This window comes from Pygoscelis adeliae, unplaced genomic scaffold, assembly GCF_000699105.1.
Source record: "Pygoscelis adeliae isolate BGI_AS28 unplaced genomic scaffold, ASM69910v1 Scaffold27, whole genome shotgun sequence".
NCBI classification, from domain to species: Eukaryota; Metazoa; Chordata; class Aves; order Sphenisciformes; family Spheniscidae; genus Pygoscelis; species Pygoscelis adeliae.
The window spans coordinates 9,691,816-9,708,588 of NW_008825410.1; the positions used below are offsets into that span (position 1 = coordinate 9,691,816).

The 16,773-nt window shown below is 42.2% G+C and overlaps 1 protein-coding gene across 1 annotated transcript in view; it reads left to right on the forward strand.

Annotated features, from left to right (window-relative positions):
* Position 1: 1 nt before the first annotated feature.
* The window catches only part of GPR158 (G protein-coupled receptor 158), a gene marked incomplete at its 5' end in the record, with an annotated part of 203,150 nt that continues 186,378 nt past the window's right edge, over positions 2-16,773 (forward strand). The window contains 2 exons of the mRNA XM_009330617.1: positions 2-555; positions 15,908-16,013. Of these exons, the coding sequence (XP_009328892.1) occupies positions 2-555; positions 15,908-16,013 (660 nt within the window). The remainder of the gene's footprint in view (positions 556-15,907; positions 16,014-16,773) is intronic.

Here is a 16,773-nt window from a genome sequence, read left to right on the forward strand (position 1 = left end):
CTTCACCTCGCACCCCTCCCTGCACGGGGCCCTGGACACCCTCACCCACGCCACCAACTTCCTCAACATGATCCTCCAGAGCAATAAGTCGCGGGAGCAGAACTTGCAGGAGGACCTGGAGTGGTACCGCGCCTTGATCAGGAGCCTCCTGGAGGGGGACCCCAACATCTCCAGGGCAGCTATCACTTTCAGCACGGAGCCTTTCTCCTCCACCCCCCAGGTTTTCCTCCAGGCCAGCAGGCATGAGAGCCAGGTCCTTCTGCAGGACTTTTCCTCCTCGGCTCACCGCCTGGCCAATGCCTCTGTGGAAACAGAGTGGTTCCACAGCTTGAAGCGCAAGTGGAGGCCACATCTGCACAGGAAAGTCTTAAACACAGGCCCCAGAACTTTTGAGAACAGCTGGAAGAGGCGGGAGAGCTTCACTGCTGATAAGAACCACATCAGGTGGTCCTCGCCTTACCTGGAGTGCGAGAATGGGAATTACAAACCTGGCTGGCTAGTGACTCTCTCAGCGGCTTTCTATGGGCTACGGCCAAACCTCCTCCCCGAGTTCAGGTAGGAGGAGTGTTCCTCTGCTTGCTTTCGGTTGAGAAGGGCGTAGGATGGGGTTTTGGTTCTGCCCCCCCTTCTAGGGAAGGGCATGCTGTGTCTCTGGGGTGACCTGACAGCCCTTGCCAGATGAGCTGCTCAGTCACACCGCAGAGCAACCTCAGGCCTTCCTGTTGAGCTCTGCCTTCGCGTGCCTGAGGGAGCTGTTGCTCAGTAAAAGAATAGCTTTCATCTCTGTCTGTAAGACAGCGTTTGCTTTATCTGCTCCCACTGAAACAGGTGTGCATGGGGTTCCTGGCATCCCGGGGGGGAGAGGAGAGCAGCAGTTGCCAGTTGTAGTTCACTTCTGACTGCAAGAGGAAGATGTTTACTGAGGTGTTACTTCTTACTACACTGCATAATTAAAACTAGCTTGACCCCAGCTATGATTTTAACCAGCTGGGAAACAATGTTGTTATGCTGGTAAACTGCTATTTCTGGTCTCCAGAGCACATCCACTGTGGGGTGCTCGAGCCTGGTCAGTGGCCAGTATGTCTGTAGGTAAATAAGTGTTTGTGACTGCAGTTCTGTCATAATGCATGTGGCTACAACCTGAGCTGGCAGTACGAAAGCTTTTCTTAGGACATCCCTGTTACATAGTTGTGTAGCTGATACCTGGCATATATAAAGAATTGCTTATTTTTTTTTCTTGCTGTTGCTCCCAGGACTTTGCAACTGTGCTGTGATTAGCAGAGTGGAGGGTACAAAAAGGCCCATTGTTTTGTCTTCATATTTTGACAGCAAAGAGGGGTGTGTCCAAGGAATGAGAGCAACCTGTGGGGCACGGGATATCAGACTTTTCCCACTGGCACTTCTGTGCTGGGGCTCACACGTTACTGTCCCTCAGGGAATGCCCTGTGCCCGGAAGCAGCTGGCATTTGTCAGGAGGTGAGAGAGAAGCACAGAATTTGCATTCTGCTGCAATTCAGTAGTAGGTAAAGATAAACAAGAACACAGCAGGCACCAGAGAGATTTTGCCACACCTGGGTGGCCAGGCAATTGTGTATGTGAACACTGGTTTCCTTTTTTGAAGGATTGATTTCTGAAATCCAGTGGGATCAAACAGGTATGAATGCAGTTGTGCATCCTCGGGGAGAAAAAAATAAAAACTGCTGAATAGAGAGTGGCTAATTATTTCTCTGTGGAATTACCTTTTGCCCTGCAATCTTCACACTTATGAGGCTGGTAGGGTTAAGATGAAGTGAGTTCACCTGCAGGCTGTTTGTTTCTGAATTCCTCTCAAGACCAAAATCCAAGAACAGCTCTACTGCAGAGCTCTTCTGGACTCTAGTGCGGGTGGTGGGGGGGTATGTGTGTCCAGAAAAGTTCAGGAAACTTCTTGTATTTCATTGAAATGCAGTGTTTCACACTTGATGAGCTTAAGGATGTAGATGAAAGCTACTGTAGGCTGATACTCTCTTGTTGGGGATACAGGTTCCTATAACCTAAAGAACCACCAGGCTGGGGGTGGGGTGGCAGCCACTAACCGGCTATCTGAGAACTTAGTTCTTGATATAAAGCTTAACTCAAAAGAAGCTTTGATCCTGACTTCAGTTAAGAGAAACAGATTCTTAAACAGAATCTAAAGCTTCATCCTCAGTTCTGTGCCAAGATCCTGTGATGCCAGGAAGCATCTCAGTGGTGTAGGTTTCTGCTGTGGTAGCACTGGTGTGCAGAACACACCAGGTCCATTTTGGAGTAACCCTGGCCAACTAAGGCAACCAGTAGAGGTCCTCCTGGGTGCAGTACAAAGCACTGCCTTCACTTCATCTTCCCAGCATCTGTTTATGCCTCCCTTTATGTTTTAGCCTCCCACCATGTGGGAGTCACTTCAGTTGAAGAAATAGAATAACCTGTTGTAACTCTGATACTTCAAAGGGCGTCCGTTAAGCACATCTGAGCTTGGAGAACCTCTTCTTATTTAGAAGATCTTGCGATGGGGTATGTTGTGCAAGTTCAAAGTTTTGTATTGCTGTTGTACCGAACAGTTAGGACAAAACTAACAAAGTTTTGTTGTATCAAAACCTGAGATGAGTTGGTAAGCATTTCTAAGAAAATGGGTCAGTATGTTTTTGGTAACTGTATAAGGAAGCAGGTGGAAGAAGTATATATTCCTGGCAAGGCTAAATGATGGTTCCTGTGTTCTTAGTTTGAGGTATGTTACATGAAAGATGGGCTTCTCATAAAAGCTTATTATTTGGGATATTGAAAAAGAAACTCTGTAGCTACATAGGAAATACTATAAACAAAATACGCTTCTCCCAGGATTTGTGGGATGTCTCCACATTTGCACAATATTTTTCTATACTTGATAGGCCTCAGTGTGAGTTCTTAAGAGAAAAAATGGTTTAAAGTATAAGCATGTAATACAAAAATGTAAAATCTAATGTAGTTATTAGAACATTAGTATTAATTACTATAAGGTGCCTCTTGAAGTAAGCTTTATTTCCCCTCACCATCTGTCTTTGAGTGACACAATGGTTTGACTTTAAATTCCTGTTTAAGGCCTATATGGTAAAAAGCAGTATGTATTAACCTCCATCTTTTGAGAAAGCTACATTGGTTCTCCCAATAAAGTATCTCTGAACCATCTGTTAGGAACATGTTAATGGATCAGTTTACATGCTCCTTCCATTTAATAGTCTGGCATGAGGTCATTGATGGTTGTCCTGGTTTCAGCAGGGAGAGAGTCAATTTCCTTCCTAGTGGCTGGTACAGTGCTGTGTTTTGGATTTAGGAGGAGAACAATGTTGGTAACACACCGATGTTTTAGTTGTTGCTAGGCAGTGCTTACACTAGTCAAGGACTTTTCAGCTTCCCATGCTCTACCGACTGAGAAGGCTGGAGGTGCACAAGAAGCTGGGAGGGGGCACAGCCAAACTGGCCAAAGAAACATTCCATACCATGTGACGTCATGCTCAGTACAGAAACTGGGGGAAAGTTGGCTGGGGGGGCCGCTGCTTGGGGACTGACTGGGCATCGGTTGGCGGGGTGTAAGCAATTGCATTGTGCATCACTTGCTTTGTGTGTTGTTATTATTTATATTTCAATTATTAAACTGTTTTTATCTCAACCCATGAGTTTTTCTCACTTCTACTTTTCCAGTTCTCTCCCCCATCCCACCAGGGGTGGGGGGAGAGTGAGCGAGCGGCTGTGTGGTACTCAGTTGCCGACTGAGGTTAAACCATGACAATGGTAATTTAGTGCATGTTCCTTTAATATTTGTCTAACAGTTTATGTACTTCCTTCTTTGCTGACATTAGGTTTATGGCATGGTACATTAGTGTAAGAGACATTCAGGAACACATTATCTCCATGGAAGGGAGTTCTTTCAGATTACGGAAGGAAAATCCATTGCCCTTGCTTCTTGGTATATCTTCTGTTGCAGTAACAGATGGGTACATCATGTGGTGTAGCAATGGGAAGAGTTTAATGAAGGCAATATTAATAATTACTATTGGTTATGTTCAATACGTGCTACTACTGCAGTGCTGTTGGCAATGACATTCTGAAAGTGCAGCCAAAAAAAGCTTTGTTCTTGTGGTGAAGGGTTACGGTGCCTTCTGCCAGAGGAAGCGAGTGTTAGAGGCGGGGGGGCTCTTGCAAACAGCTTGCTATCTCTCTTTAATTTCATCTCCTACCCTCTTCCCTCCCCCAAAGAGAGACAGCCAAACTGTCCAAAGTGAAGGCCAAGGAAGGTGAGAGAATACAGTCATTCAAGTTGTCTTGCCAAGGGTAGCACTGTAGGCCAATACTGAGATGAAGTAGAGAAATGAAAGATGACTTGATTGTGCTGATGAATTTACCAGAAGCTGTCCAAGCCTGGTGGGACCACGTTAGCCCCACACAATGCGAAGCTGGGGCACTGACTGTCCGCAGCTTCTAAGCAGTGCTTGCTGGTGGTGGTGTATGCATTCGCCAGCCTTTGGTCTGCCCAAGTGCAGGGAGTGAACATTCCCATCTGCTTATGAAAATATAGCATTAGGCTCTCATTCAGAAATGAGGATCCACGGGGACTGCAACTAATCTTTTGGTGATACTAACCATTCCCTTCTCTTTTCTTAAAAAGTCTAAGCTGATGCACTTTGCAGTGGGAATTCATCATCTGATGTGTCTAATCACTCTACAGCTAGTGCTGCAGAGGGTAGAGCGTGATAGCACTTGTCACTCATCTTCAGTGACCCTCCTCTGCTACTTCCTATTACACGAGTATGCTGAACCATAGTCCATGGCACATGGTGATTCAGCTGGTCTCTTTGCAGTGCTACTGTGGAAGTGGAATGGTGTGAGAAGCTGCATCTTGTGAGTACATTACCTTCTCTAAAAGTACTTGCTTGGCCCCTGGAGAGGAAGCAGGAGGTTTTCATTGCTTTAGCAGTCTAGTAGGCTGCTTAATCTGGAAGAAAGGTGTGCAAGTAGTCAGCTACTAGGAGCACAGGAGTTTAAAAAAAACCAAAAACAAAAACCAACCCCAAAAACAAGCCCTCCTGGGTCACTGGGTGCAATCTCCTGCTGTCAGAGGCCCACTTAATGTCACCAGCTGACCAAATTCCATCTTAAAGTAGGTACGTTTCCCTCTTGACTCTCCAGTCCACTGGCATGCCAGGCCTAATGGTTGGATAGCTGCTTCTGATTTCTGATCTAAATTTATTCACAGTCAGTTCTCACCCATTTATTCCTGTTCCAGAGCTGCCTTCTATCTGAAATAGCACTCTTCGCTGATGTTTACTGCCCCGACCTATTTATAGGCAGCAGTCCCTTCTCCACCTTTGTTTACTAGGCTACACAAACCAGCTTTCTTTAGTCTCCTGTTATAACCTCTCTGTTGCCATGGTCCCTCTTCTCAAGTCTTCTTCCAGTATTTCTTGAACGTGGTTAGTCAGATTCTTGTGCAATGTTTCAGCCTTGTGCAATGGCATCAGTTGTCCTCAAATTGATGAATGAATTGCTGCTTTTGCAGTTCAGAATGTTCTCTTGCGTGCTGTTCTCATTTTCTTTAATATTGTGTTGTAATATGTCAACATTTTGGGAACTGGTCATTGCTGTTGCACCGTTTCATCTGGGAGGTCGGAATATCTTTAGAATACAGGGACACTTTTTTCCCTCCCACCATGTTCCAGCAAGGCCAGGTAGTTTTTTCACCAAATACAGGGCAGTATTTACAATCTCTTTTAAGGACTGTTGGGAGAATGCAATGGAATAATGGCTGTTTTGGCAGAAAGGTATACAATCAGCAAGCTGATAAGTTTGGTTGTTTTTATTTTGAATGATGATGTGTTCTGGAGCATTTGCAGATAACTTCATTCTGAAGTTTGGCTGAATCAAGTGTTACCTCTGAATATTTTTTGCCTTCCTGACATTTGCTACTTCTCTCTTAATTTTTAGGAAGGTATTCCTTGGTGCAATTCCTTTATTGCACAGTTAAATTTAGCTGTTTCTTCCCTAAAGGCAATGTAAAGTAGTGATTTCCACTGTACTATTAACAATGACTTGGACCACTCCAGTGTTAGGCCATAATAGGGTGCTTGTTGGGGAAGCATTATTGAAGGGAAATTAAACCACGGAGGTAGAATTATATATGACAAATAAGTAATTTCTTAGGGAATATACGTGATTTCCTCTTCTGCTAAATATTTCACAGGTATTAAATTGTTTGGCAAAATAGCCTAAAATGTAGACATGAAAAAAGAGAGACTGTAAAAATTAGTAACTTTTTTCTTTTAAACATAGTGGAATTTCTTCCTTTAGCCCCCTTTTTTAGTTTCCCCCGATCTCTCTTTAGTCTCAGTACTGAACTAAGAAAGAAAATTAATTTTAACTGTTTAAGGAGGCTTTCTAATTTTTTTGTGACATGATACATTAGTTGTATAATCCTGAAAATATTTTTAAAATGGTGAGGCTGACTTTTTTTTTTCTATAACACGCCCTGGCCCATATAACGTGATTGAAGGTGTGGGAGGATTTAGAACAGGTTTTAAAAATGAAAAGGAATAATTTATTTCCTAGAACTTCTGAAAGTTTTGGATTTATATTCCTGAAAAGAGGTGAGAACAAAAAAAAGTCTTCCTATGATGTACTGTCTGCTTATAGAAACCCCCAGTATGTTTTAAGTATTCTCTAGACAATTATGTCTCTGCCTTTTTTGTATGGGGTCATGGGTAAGGATAGAAAACTGGATGTTGGTGAAACAAAAGGAACAATAAATAGGGATTTCTTTTTTTAGATTCAGCTTTCTTCAGTATTGGAGAAACAGAAGTGGGTCTTTGAAGAAAGAAGTTAAATACGGCCAGGAGAGGATTGAAATACATACTGCATTTATTTCCACAATTTATGTAGCACATGGTAAGTTGCAATAAAAGCGACTAGCTTTTTGGTTCAAACTGCTGTTTCCACTCCTCTTCTCTCTACCTCCATCCCCCTTGGGCAAGGCTCCCAGCACAGCAGATTATCAAAGCTCTTTTGAAGGGAATGGACATGTGACAGTCTTTACTATCTAAGATTCAGCTCCAGGACTGTCACCTCCTATTCTATCTATTCATGAACCTGAGCTGAGATAGAGAAATGTTCTTACAGGTAAGAACGAAAGTATTGCTGTGTTAGGTCAGATGAAAGGCTTACCTAGCCCTCTCTCCAAAAGCAGCTTCTGGCAGGTACTTGGGAAAAGAGCAGTAGAAGTGCCAGGTTCTCCTGTCTTGGTTATATCCCATTTACAAATAATAAGCCATTAAAAAAAATTGTTTTTCAGACTCTATCTGGATGCATGTTGATAGTATCAACAATCATGTTGGCCTCCTTGATCCTAATTCACTTTTTAACCCATTTTTGTTTTCTGCAATGTAGTTTAGTATTGGGTTGCATAATATAATTATGAACTGTTAGGATAAAAAATTCTTTTTCTGTTTTTAGATTTGCTTCATGAATCTAAATTCATTGGGAGATCCCAGATTCTTGTGTTACAAGAACGCTTTGGAAAGTGTTCATTCATCTTCTCTGTGTCAGTCAGATTTAGTTGTGGGGTTATGCGAAGTATTGCTATCACCTGCAAACTTTGTCACTGGTCACCCATTTGTGGTCATCTGTGTATGTGTTGAACAAAGCAGGGATAGTCGTCGTGCCCAGCTTGTTAACATCCCTGCATGTAAAAGCTGACTTTTGTCACATTGATACTCTCAAGAGTGGCTCAGAGGTTGGAGCCTTCCTGGCTCTAAAGTGTGCAGTGAAATGAAAATAATTCATTTTCTGCAAAGGCTGTCTCTACTCTGAGCAGTTTTAATATCTTGGTTGTTTGTTGGCCTTACAGATTCTATTTCAGGCTTCCTTTTTCTGAGGTATTTGAAAAGTTTTTAATTAGTAGAGCCTATGCTTTTAACATGCTGCTTCTAAAAATGTCTTTTGGTTTTGTCTTACATTCTTGTAGTTTTGTATGTTCCCTGCCCAGGTTATGCCTTTCCATTTTCCTTTTTTATAATGTTGGCTTCCATTTACTTTTTCAGTTTTAAAATTCCCTTATTACCTTTAACTAAATCATCAGCGTCAGAAGATTGGGTATAGTTAGGCCAAGGTCATCTCTCCTGTGTAGGATCCTTCTAATACAAAAGCTTTTCTTGTTCCTAACTTCTTTTTTTTTTTTTTTTCTTAGATCACTTTCTATACTGTTACTTGAGGCCCTTTCTTTCCACCTGTCTCTTTGACCCAATGGATAGTAATGGGAGCATTAAAAAAATGCTGATTTCTTACCAAATAGCTTGAATTTGGCTCCAAGACCTCTTTTTCATAGGGAGAATCTAATGTAAGTGGTACCCCACCATCATTGACACCTCAGCATTCCTATACAAGGTGATGCTTTGTAACCGAATTAAGACGCGAGCAGCAACTTGAACATCCTCAAGCAAAAAAATATCACTGGCCCTTGAAATATCTAGGAAGCTCTCTGACTAAACTGCAGGGAAATCCCCGGAGAGGCAGTACTGCATGCCATAAATCTGGAGGCAGATTTAAATCTGAAATAATTCTTCAGACAACAGAGGATTCAGCTTTAAGTATTTTGCTCTTGTAGTACTGTCCCAAATGGCCTAGAGGGATTTTCTTCGCAGGTGAATCCTAATTCATGTGCCCACACTGCTATACCTTACTCTTCAGTTAAGTTTTATTTTTAGTGAAAGCTGGTGGTTCTGTGAAAATGTGTGCTGAAAAGCAGCAGTCATGCTATGGCTGAGGAAGTAGGTAAGTCTGTCTCTGTCCTATTAGTAAGAAATCAGTGGTAACTGTGTGACCAGAGCAAAATCATGTTGTATGTAATGTTCCAGTAGCCTTTTGTGAATCTGGCTGGATATGCAAAGGTAATAGTTTTAAAAATGTCTAAGCGATGCAGAATCCTAAATCTTAACTTTCAAAAGCAACTTGAACCTGCAGAAGCTGCTGATTACCAGTAAGACTTATGTCTGAAAGTCACTTGTGAATTTGACACCAGGATCATTTTTGGATGCCTGGTTGACGGTACATTGAGGGAGCCTCAGGTGTCAAGTAGTATGCATTGTTTGAAAAATTAATATTCCTGCAAGTGTCAGCCTCCAAAATGAGAATGGTCAGAAAAGGTATAGCCAATGTTTTCAGGGCAGATACTAATTACAGTACGCATTTATCTAGAGGTGGGGGCATTTTCAGATTTGGGATGGCTGTAGAGAATGTTTTTCTTGTCTCCTTGTTATGTGGTAAGGAGGACTTATGAAGGACAGCATGTAGGGGTGAATGAATATGACAGCAAGAATCTAGGCAGGCGTTTAGATTTGGGGGATGATGTCTGCTTCAGCACGTGATAACCATGCCTTATACCTTAATTATGGCTGATGGCAGTGCTTACAGGTACAAAAATAAGTGTACAAACTTAGACAAACTTTGAATGCCTGTTTAGCTGAGCTGTGATGACGTCTGTGCCAAACAGCTTCTGAAGATCTAGAGATCTAGACAAAGATATTGTTTATCACCATTTAAATGTTGGCAGGCTGTTATTCTGTGCAGCTCTGGCTTAAGCTGGCTGGGAGAAAGAGAACATGCTCATTCTGCCTTTCTGTGATGTAACAGTACAGGCAAAAAAAATTCTTCTGTAGATACAGGTTTTACAACATGTTGTTACAATGAAATATTATAACTACTGAAACTATCAAGATAGCTAGTAGGTTGGGCAAATAAGCTTAAATCAATTTCTGGCACAGATTTCAAGGCAAACAGCATGCCAACAAACAGTGGTACTGGAAATTAAGACAGATGTGAAAGCCTCTTAAATCAAACCTCTGACCCAACAGAAAATCCTTGATGACATCATTCTTCAGTGATTATCTATTATGTACAATTCAACTAATTCTTTCTTAACTGCATGTTAAACATGAATGTGTAATCCTTAAGTATCTTTTTTGTGTAAGGACTGTAAAATTGTAGCAGAAAACTAATATTTATTGTATAAGGAGATTAACAAAATATACTTACTTGCCAGATGGTCCACAATTACCAGTAATATTGTTATTAACTTATTGCTGTGACTTGGGTTCTGCCAGGCAGCATTGTCAGTGTGGATGGATGTGTTATGCTGACAAGCTGAGTCTACTCTTATACCATTGATACTTGTCTTGATCACTTCTATCAAGATAGCAGAGCTGCAATTATTCCCAGTTAGTTCAATAAATATAACACAGGTAGTTGGTCCGTATACATTCTAGGAGGATGTGTTCTTCCATATGTTCTATTTTCCAAATGCTGAATCAAAAATAACTGAAAGTGTGGGTGGCTAAACAGGCTGTGCCTGCTACTGTATTAATCAGAGATGAATTTCAGAAATATATCATCATGTAATACTGGTGTACTCTGTGTGTTATAACGGTGGGGTACAAGTCTGAGATGGTGTTTTAAAATGGCAAAGCATCCCAAATGAATGCAGTAAAAGTCTTGTACCATCATGATGCTTTCTGTAAATGCCACATGTATGCTTAAAGAAACTTTTCTTTTGAAAGCAGCATATCCTCAAGTAGTTGCAGACCCTGTTACTACCTGAGAAGAACTGTGATGTTACTATGAAGCATGAACATGTATTGCAGAGGTCTAGTGAAAAAAGAATAATATGCACCATGGGGGAAAAAATGGAAAGCCTATGGTAGATTGTAACTGTTAGGAGAGATTTTTTTCATATGCTTGCTTCTGGACTGCGCTGTAGGTTTTCACCCCAGAAATTCATAAAGCTCTGAGAAAAGAAAAAGCAGAACAACTTAATCATATCAGAAGTTCAGGTTGTGCCACAGAAGAGCTGCAGACAGGAGGAGAGTGTAGGCAGAAATGTTTGTATTGAGTTCATGAAGACTGGGTTTTGTGAAAGGCAAATGTTCTTGTAAGAAAAGTTTTAACACAAGAGAAGCAAAGGGGAACTGCAGTCAGTTTGAAATGGAAGAATTTTATAGTGTTTCTGGAAGAAGTATTGTGAAAATATTTTGCAATTAGATAATTTTCAGGCCTGCATGGCTTAACAGGGAACTCCTGACAAAACTGAAGCATAAAATGAAAGTGCACAAGAGGTGGAAGCAGGGTCAGGTAACCTGGGAGGAATATGGAGACAGTCTGAGCATGACTGTGACCATGATCATCTTGTGTCAGAAATAGTGTGGCCAGCAGGAGTAGGGAAGTGATCATCCCCCTGAACTCAGCACTGGTGAGGCTGCACCTCGAATACTGTGTTCAGTTTTGGGCCTCTCACTACAAGAAAGACATTGAGGTGCTGGAGCATGTCCAAAGAGCAGCAATGAAGCTGGTGAAGGGTCTAGAGTGTAAGTCTTGTGAGGAGTGGAACTGGGGTTGTTTAGCCTGGAGAAAAGGAGGCTGAGGGGAGACCTCATCGCTCTCTACAACTACCTGGAAGGAGGCTGTAGCGAGGTGGGTGTCGGTCTCTTCTCCCAAGTAACAAGCGATAGGATGAGAGGAAACGGCCTCAGGTTGCACCAGGGGAGGTTTAGATTGGATATTAGGAAAAATGTCTTCACGGAAAGGGTTATCAAGCATTGGAACGGGCTGTCCAGGGAAGTGGTTGAGTCACCATCCCTGGAGGTATTTAAAAGATGTGTAGACGTGGTGCTTGGGGACATGGTTTAGTGGTGGACTTGGCAGTGTCCTCAGATTCACCTTAATCCCTGGGACGGCGATAGAGCAAATCTTCCTGAAAACCACTTCTGAAACACATGAAGGAGAATAATGTGATTGGGAGTAGTCAGCATGGGTTTATGAAGGGGAAATAGTGTTTAACCAACCCAATAGCCTTCTGCGTATAGATGACTGGAGTCCAGTCGCTATTGATATACCCCAGGGGTTGATAACTGGAGCTAATTCTGTTTAACATTTTCATTTGGTGGTCTGGACAATAGGGTAGTATGTGCTCTTAGCAAGTCTGCAGATGATAAAAATTGGGAGGAGTGGCTGAGAGACCAGATGGTTGTGTTGCCATTCAGGAGGACTAAAACAGGCTGGAGAAATGAGCAAAGAAGAACCTTGTGAAGTTCAGCAAAGGGAAATGCCAAGTGCTGCACTTGTGGAGGAGTAACCCCATGCACCAGTACAGGCTTAATGACTGGAAAGCAGCTTTGCAGAAAAGGCCTGGGGCGTTCTGGTGGACACCAATTTGACATGAACCACCAATGTGTGCTTGCGGCAAAGATGACCGACAGCCTTCTGTGCTGTGAGAGGAAGAGCATTGCCAACGAGTTGAGGGAGGTGATCCTTCCTCTTTACCTAGCCTGGTGGGGCCCTATCAAGAGTGCTGTGTCTACTTCTGGGCTCCCAAGTACAAGAGACATGGATGTACTGGAGTGAGCCTTGTGAAGGGCCACAAAGATGATTAAAGATTGGAGCATCTGACAAACGAGGGCTGCGCGAACTGGGACTGTTCAGCCTGGAGAAGAAAAGGCTCCAGGGGGATCTTACACGTGTGTGTAAATACCTGATGGAAAAGTGTAAAGGAGACAGAGCCAGACTCTTCTTGGGTAGTCAGTGAAAGGACAGAAAGTACAAGAGGCACAAATTGAAATAGAAGAAATTCCATTTAAATATCAGAAGACTTTTTTTGACACTGTGAGGGTGGTCAGACACTAGATCAGGTTTCCCAGAGATCGTGAAGTTGCCATTATTGGAGGTATTAAAAACCCAGCTGAACTGAGCCTGCTTTGACCGGGTGGTTGGACTGGATGATCACAAGAGGTTTCTTCCAGTGACAGCTGCATACAAAATAACTTGTATCCTTTGATACAAGTTATTTAATTCTGATGTGAAAAATCAGGAAGTACATTTCCTTTCTTTCCAGTGTGTGGCTCTGAGCATTAGGATGCTATCCTGTTTTCTGCCTCTTGGCCCACTAGAACATGCCACTAATTCTTCATATTGCAGCATGTCTGGTACAAGGCTGTACTCAAATGCTTGCTCAGTGCACTTACTGTGCCCAATTCCTCTGGCTTGTATGTGCTGTCTTCCCCACAAGTAACCTCTAGGTAAGTTTTCTTTTGGAAATTTTTGTATCCTTTTGTACTGACTCTGTGCTTCTGCGAAAAGAGAGGTACAGGCCAGGACAATACTGCTCCCTCATACCTGGCCCCAGTACAACCAAGTGCAACGTGTCTGCAACAGCTATATTTGGACATTAATCTTCAGACATGCTATATAGTCACTGGAGAAACACAAGTACATCATTTAAGTGATCTGAAGAAGAATGCATTAGGAAATTATGTAAGATAGCCAGTAGGAAGTTAGACAGTACAGGCAAACTTCACCCCACCATCTCCTGCCTAGAATCTAAATAATCTGTTGCTGGGCACACTTAGAAATGACCTGAAAGTGTTTGTAGAGGGAAACGGGAGTTTCCTCTCCTACCAGTTAAAAACAAAATGTACGCAAGGGAAAAGCTTTCCATGTAAAGGAAATAAAGACCTACTTCCCTAAGGTGCTTAGAGTCTTGCAGGTGAATCTGTTGCAGTCCTAATAAGGATGAATCATCACTGTTTTTTTCCTACTGTATAAACTGATTTCTTTAGAGTAGTCGGAATGACGTTAATACTTGAGAGACAAAGTGCCTGGTGTATAGCATGAACTAGGAGAGCAAGGAGTAGTGTCGGTCCTGTTCCTGCTGCGTGTTTCATGCCTGTATGCAGCCACAGTGAGATTATTCACTTGCAGAACAGGTCCTTACCCCAGCCCATGTGCTAATATTTATGCTCAGAAAGGTCCAGAAAGTATTAGAAATGTACGTGGTGGGATCTGCATGTGTCCAGATGAGGAATTAGTTACCTCTACTCTATGAGCAACTGAGACAGATACCTTGTTATCAGGTTCAGATACACTTGTAATCCACTGACATCAACATCTTATAAAGAGTGAGTTAGTCTGTACAGTATGGCAATTTTTCCCTTGAGGTCATTGGTTACCTGGAACATGGAAAAAGCAGTTAGTTGGTTGGGGTGGAAGTGTTATTTTAGCAGTCCCTGGAGAAGCTCTTGTTGTCCAAAACAAGAGTGGAAAGTTTACAAATCTGTAAACTAAAAATACTTCTGAATATTCTAGAAGCGTGGTGTATGCTATTTCAAATTGAGCTTGCTAGAGCCAGCACTTAAATATTTCAGGTCACTTCTAAGTGTGCCCAGCATCAGATTATTTAGATTCTAGGCAGGAGATGGTGGGGTGAAGTTTGCCTGTACTGTCTAACTTCCTACTGGCTATCTTACATAATTTCCTAATGCATTCTTCTTCAGATCACTTAAATGATGTACTTGTGTTTCTCCAGTGACTATATAGCATGTCTGAAGATTAATGTCCAAATATAGCTGTTGCAGACACGTTGCACTTGGTTGTACTGGGGCCAGGTATGAGGGAGCAATATTGTCCTGGCTTTGATCAAGCTCGCTCTCTTATGCCTGTTCTGATTTTCTTCATAAGTAGCCTCTCAAATATATGGCTCTGTAGCTCTTCTATTATTAATGTTCTTATATATACTGAGCTTTAATTAAAAGAGGCAACACGCTTTGAGGTGAGCAAGTTGTTCTTGGGATAGAGGTTGGGCCGTGCCCTCGGTAGTCCTCAGCCTGAAAGGAGGGATGGTGGTGTTTGTAGTCATGGAAGTTCAGACTGTGGAAATCAAACCTTTTGTCTAAAGTGGCTGAAATGGTTGACTTTAATCTGGGGTACCATTCCTTTTAAGAAATCAGTACAGAGCATTCATCCATTACAAGTGAGTCCAGGAAATGATCCAACTACTGGAAGTTGCACGCTGACATTTTTGCTAACTCCAAACAGCAACAAAGCAGTCAGATACATGCTCTCACAAGATGATGCTAGAAATGTTCTATGTCCAAAGTCACTCTGGAGGCTATTTTAGAGAGAATAAGGAAATTTTTGAAAGTTTTTTTTTTTAAGATACGCAACTACAGTCTTACAGCTTTTTTCTTCTGGTGATTTGAGAGTTGTTTATAAAATAGGGCGTTGGCTTTGAAATTGGGTTGTTAGCTTTTAATTAAAAAAAATTTCTGAGGGAAATTGTTGGTGATGAAAACTTGAGTGTTCTTGGCATAGAACTAATACAGTTCAGGCAGTCCTTGAGGACCTGTGTGTGTAAGAAACTTTTTTTTTTTGGTTTCACGACATCAGTGGCCTACCCCTGGTTCGCATGGCCCTTCTGATGTTGTATCAGGTATTATACCAGTGCTGGCTGGCAGAGATGGGGGGAGAGAGAGGCTTGGGTGCCTGCTTGAGGAGGGCGCTGAGCCACAGAGGAGAGGCTTGAAGTCGCTGGAGGTAGGGGTGTCTCTGGGGAGAGTACAGAAAAAGGCTTTTGCCAGTTGTTTTGTCAAATAGCGTTCCCTGGAGCAAAGGGGAGGATGTCGTCGTCACAGGGCATGGGGGGTGAGGTGCGGCGCCTGGTACTGTACTCGGGGTCAGCCAGGGAGGTTGCTGGCCTTGGAAATAGTGCAGGTCGTTTATTGTATTTATTTTAGTTCTTTGCTGCATTGTAAAATGTGAAGGGCATTAAATTGTTTGAGTGTATAACTTATTCTTACCTGCTGCCTTGCACTTAGTGCGCTAGATTTACCGAGCTCTTGTCGTAATACATCTCAGTAAGGTCTAACATGAGAATGTGTCTGCAATTGTGGCTTCAGGAACACAAAACAACTCTGTTTTCAGACATTTCATCAAATTCTGTATTTAGAAGAAAGATGTAGTTCCGCTTTGCAGGCTACAGCATCATAAAGAAGTTTAACCTATTTCTGTAGTCGCTGTGTTCAAGGCTGTTTTTCTCTATTTTCAGAGGTGTTGTCAAAGTCGACATCAATCTGCAGAAGGTGGACATTGACCAGTGTTCGAGTGAGGGGTGGTTCTCGGGGACGCACAGGTGTCATCTCAACAGTTCCGAGGTATGTCTGTCCCTAAGGGACCGAGCTATGCTTCAGTAACAGGTCTTTCCACTATGAGTAATTTTCTGTAGTATAAATGCTATCTATTTTATAGACTCTAAATGTGGTTTGTAGGCTGAAAAAGTCTTTCTGCGCAAGGCGTTACAGTATGCGAGCTTCAGGAGTGCCTGCATTTCAGGAATAGAGGCGTTAAATAAAATAGAAGCTAAGTTATTGTGCAGAAATAACAGCTATAGGGAAAAAGAATATTACCAGTGAAATGACTTTTATGAAGTTCTGCTTGCAAGTCAAACAATTATTTTACACTCAAAATCAAAATAGCCTTCTAATGTCAGTGTCACTTTTGACTGGACAGCCTTGCAAAATACAGTAGAAGTAGCTCAAATGCTAATAATAATTATTCAGAAAAACATGGGCTTTTGGTAGAATGATACAGAATAACAGGCAGAATTGGATGCTGTAATTCTTTCTTAATAGAGATGCCAACATTTTGACAGAGCTGACTAAATGTTTCTGTTCAGCTCCTTCCTGCTTCCCCTTTCTTCTGAAGGTCTGTGTCTGGCTCTGTCTGTCAGCATATCGTAGATCGTTCAGCCTGGCCAGTCATATGTGTTCAATGAAATGTTAAAACAAAATACATTCAATGATTTTTCTTTTTATAGTAGCATATGATGTTGTTTTCAAAGGCACCCATTTGTTTTCTCTGAGAGTAGGCACCTTATGCACTTCTGTGCTTTCAGAAAGGAAAATTAAAATGTAG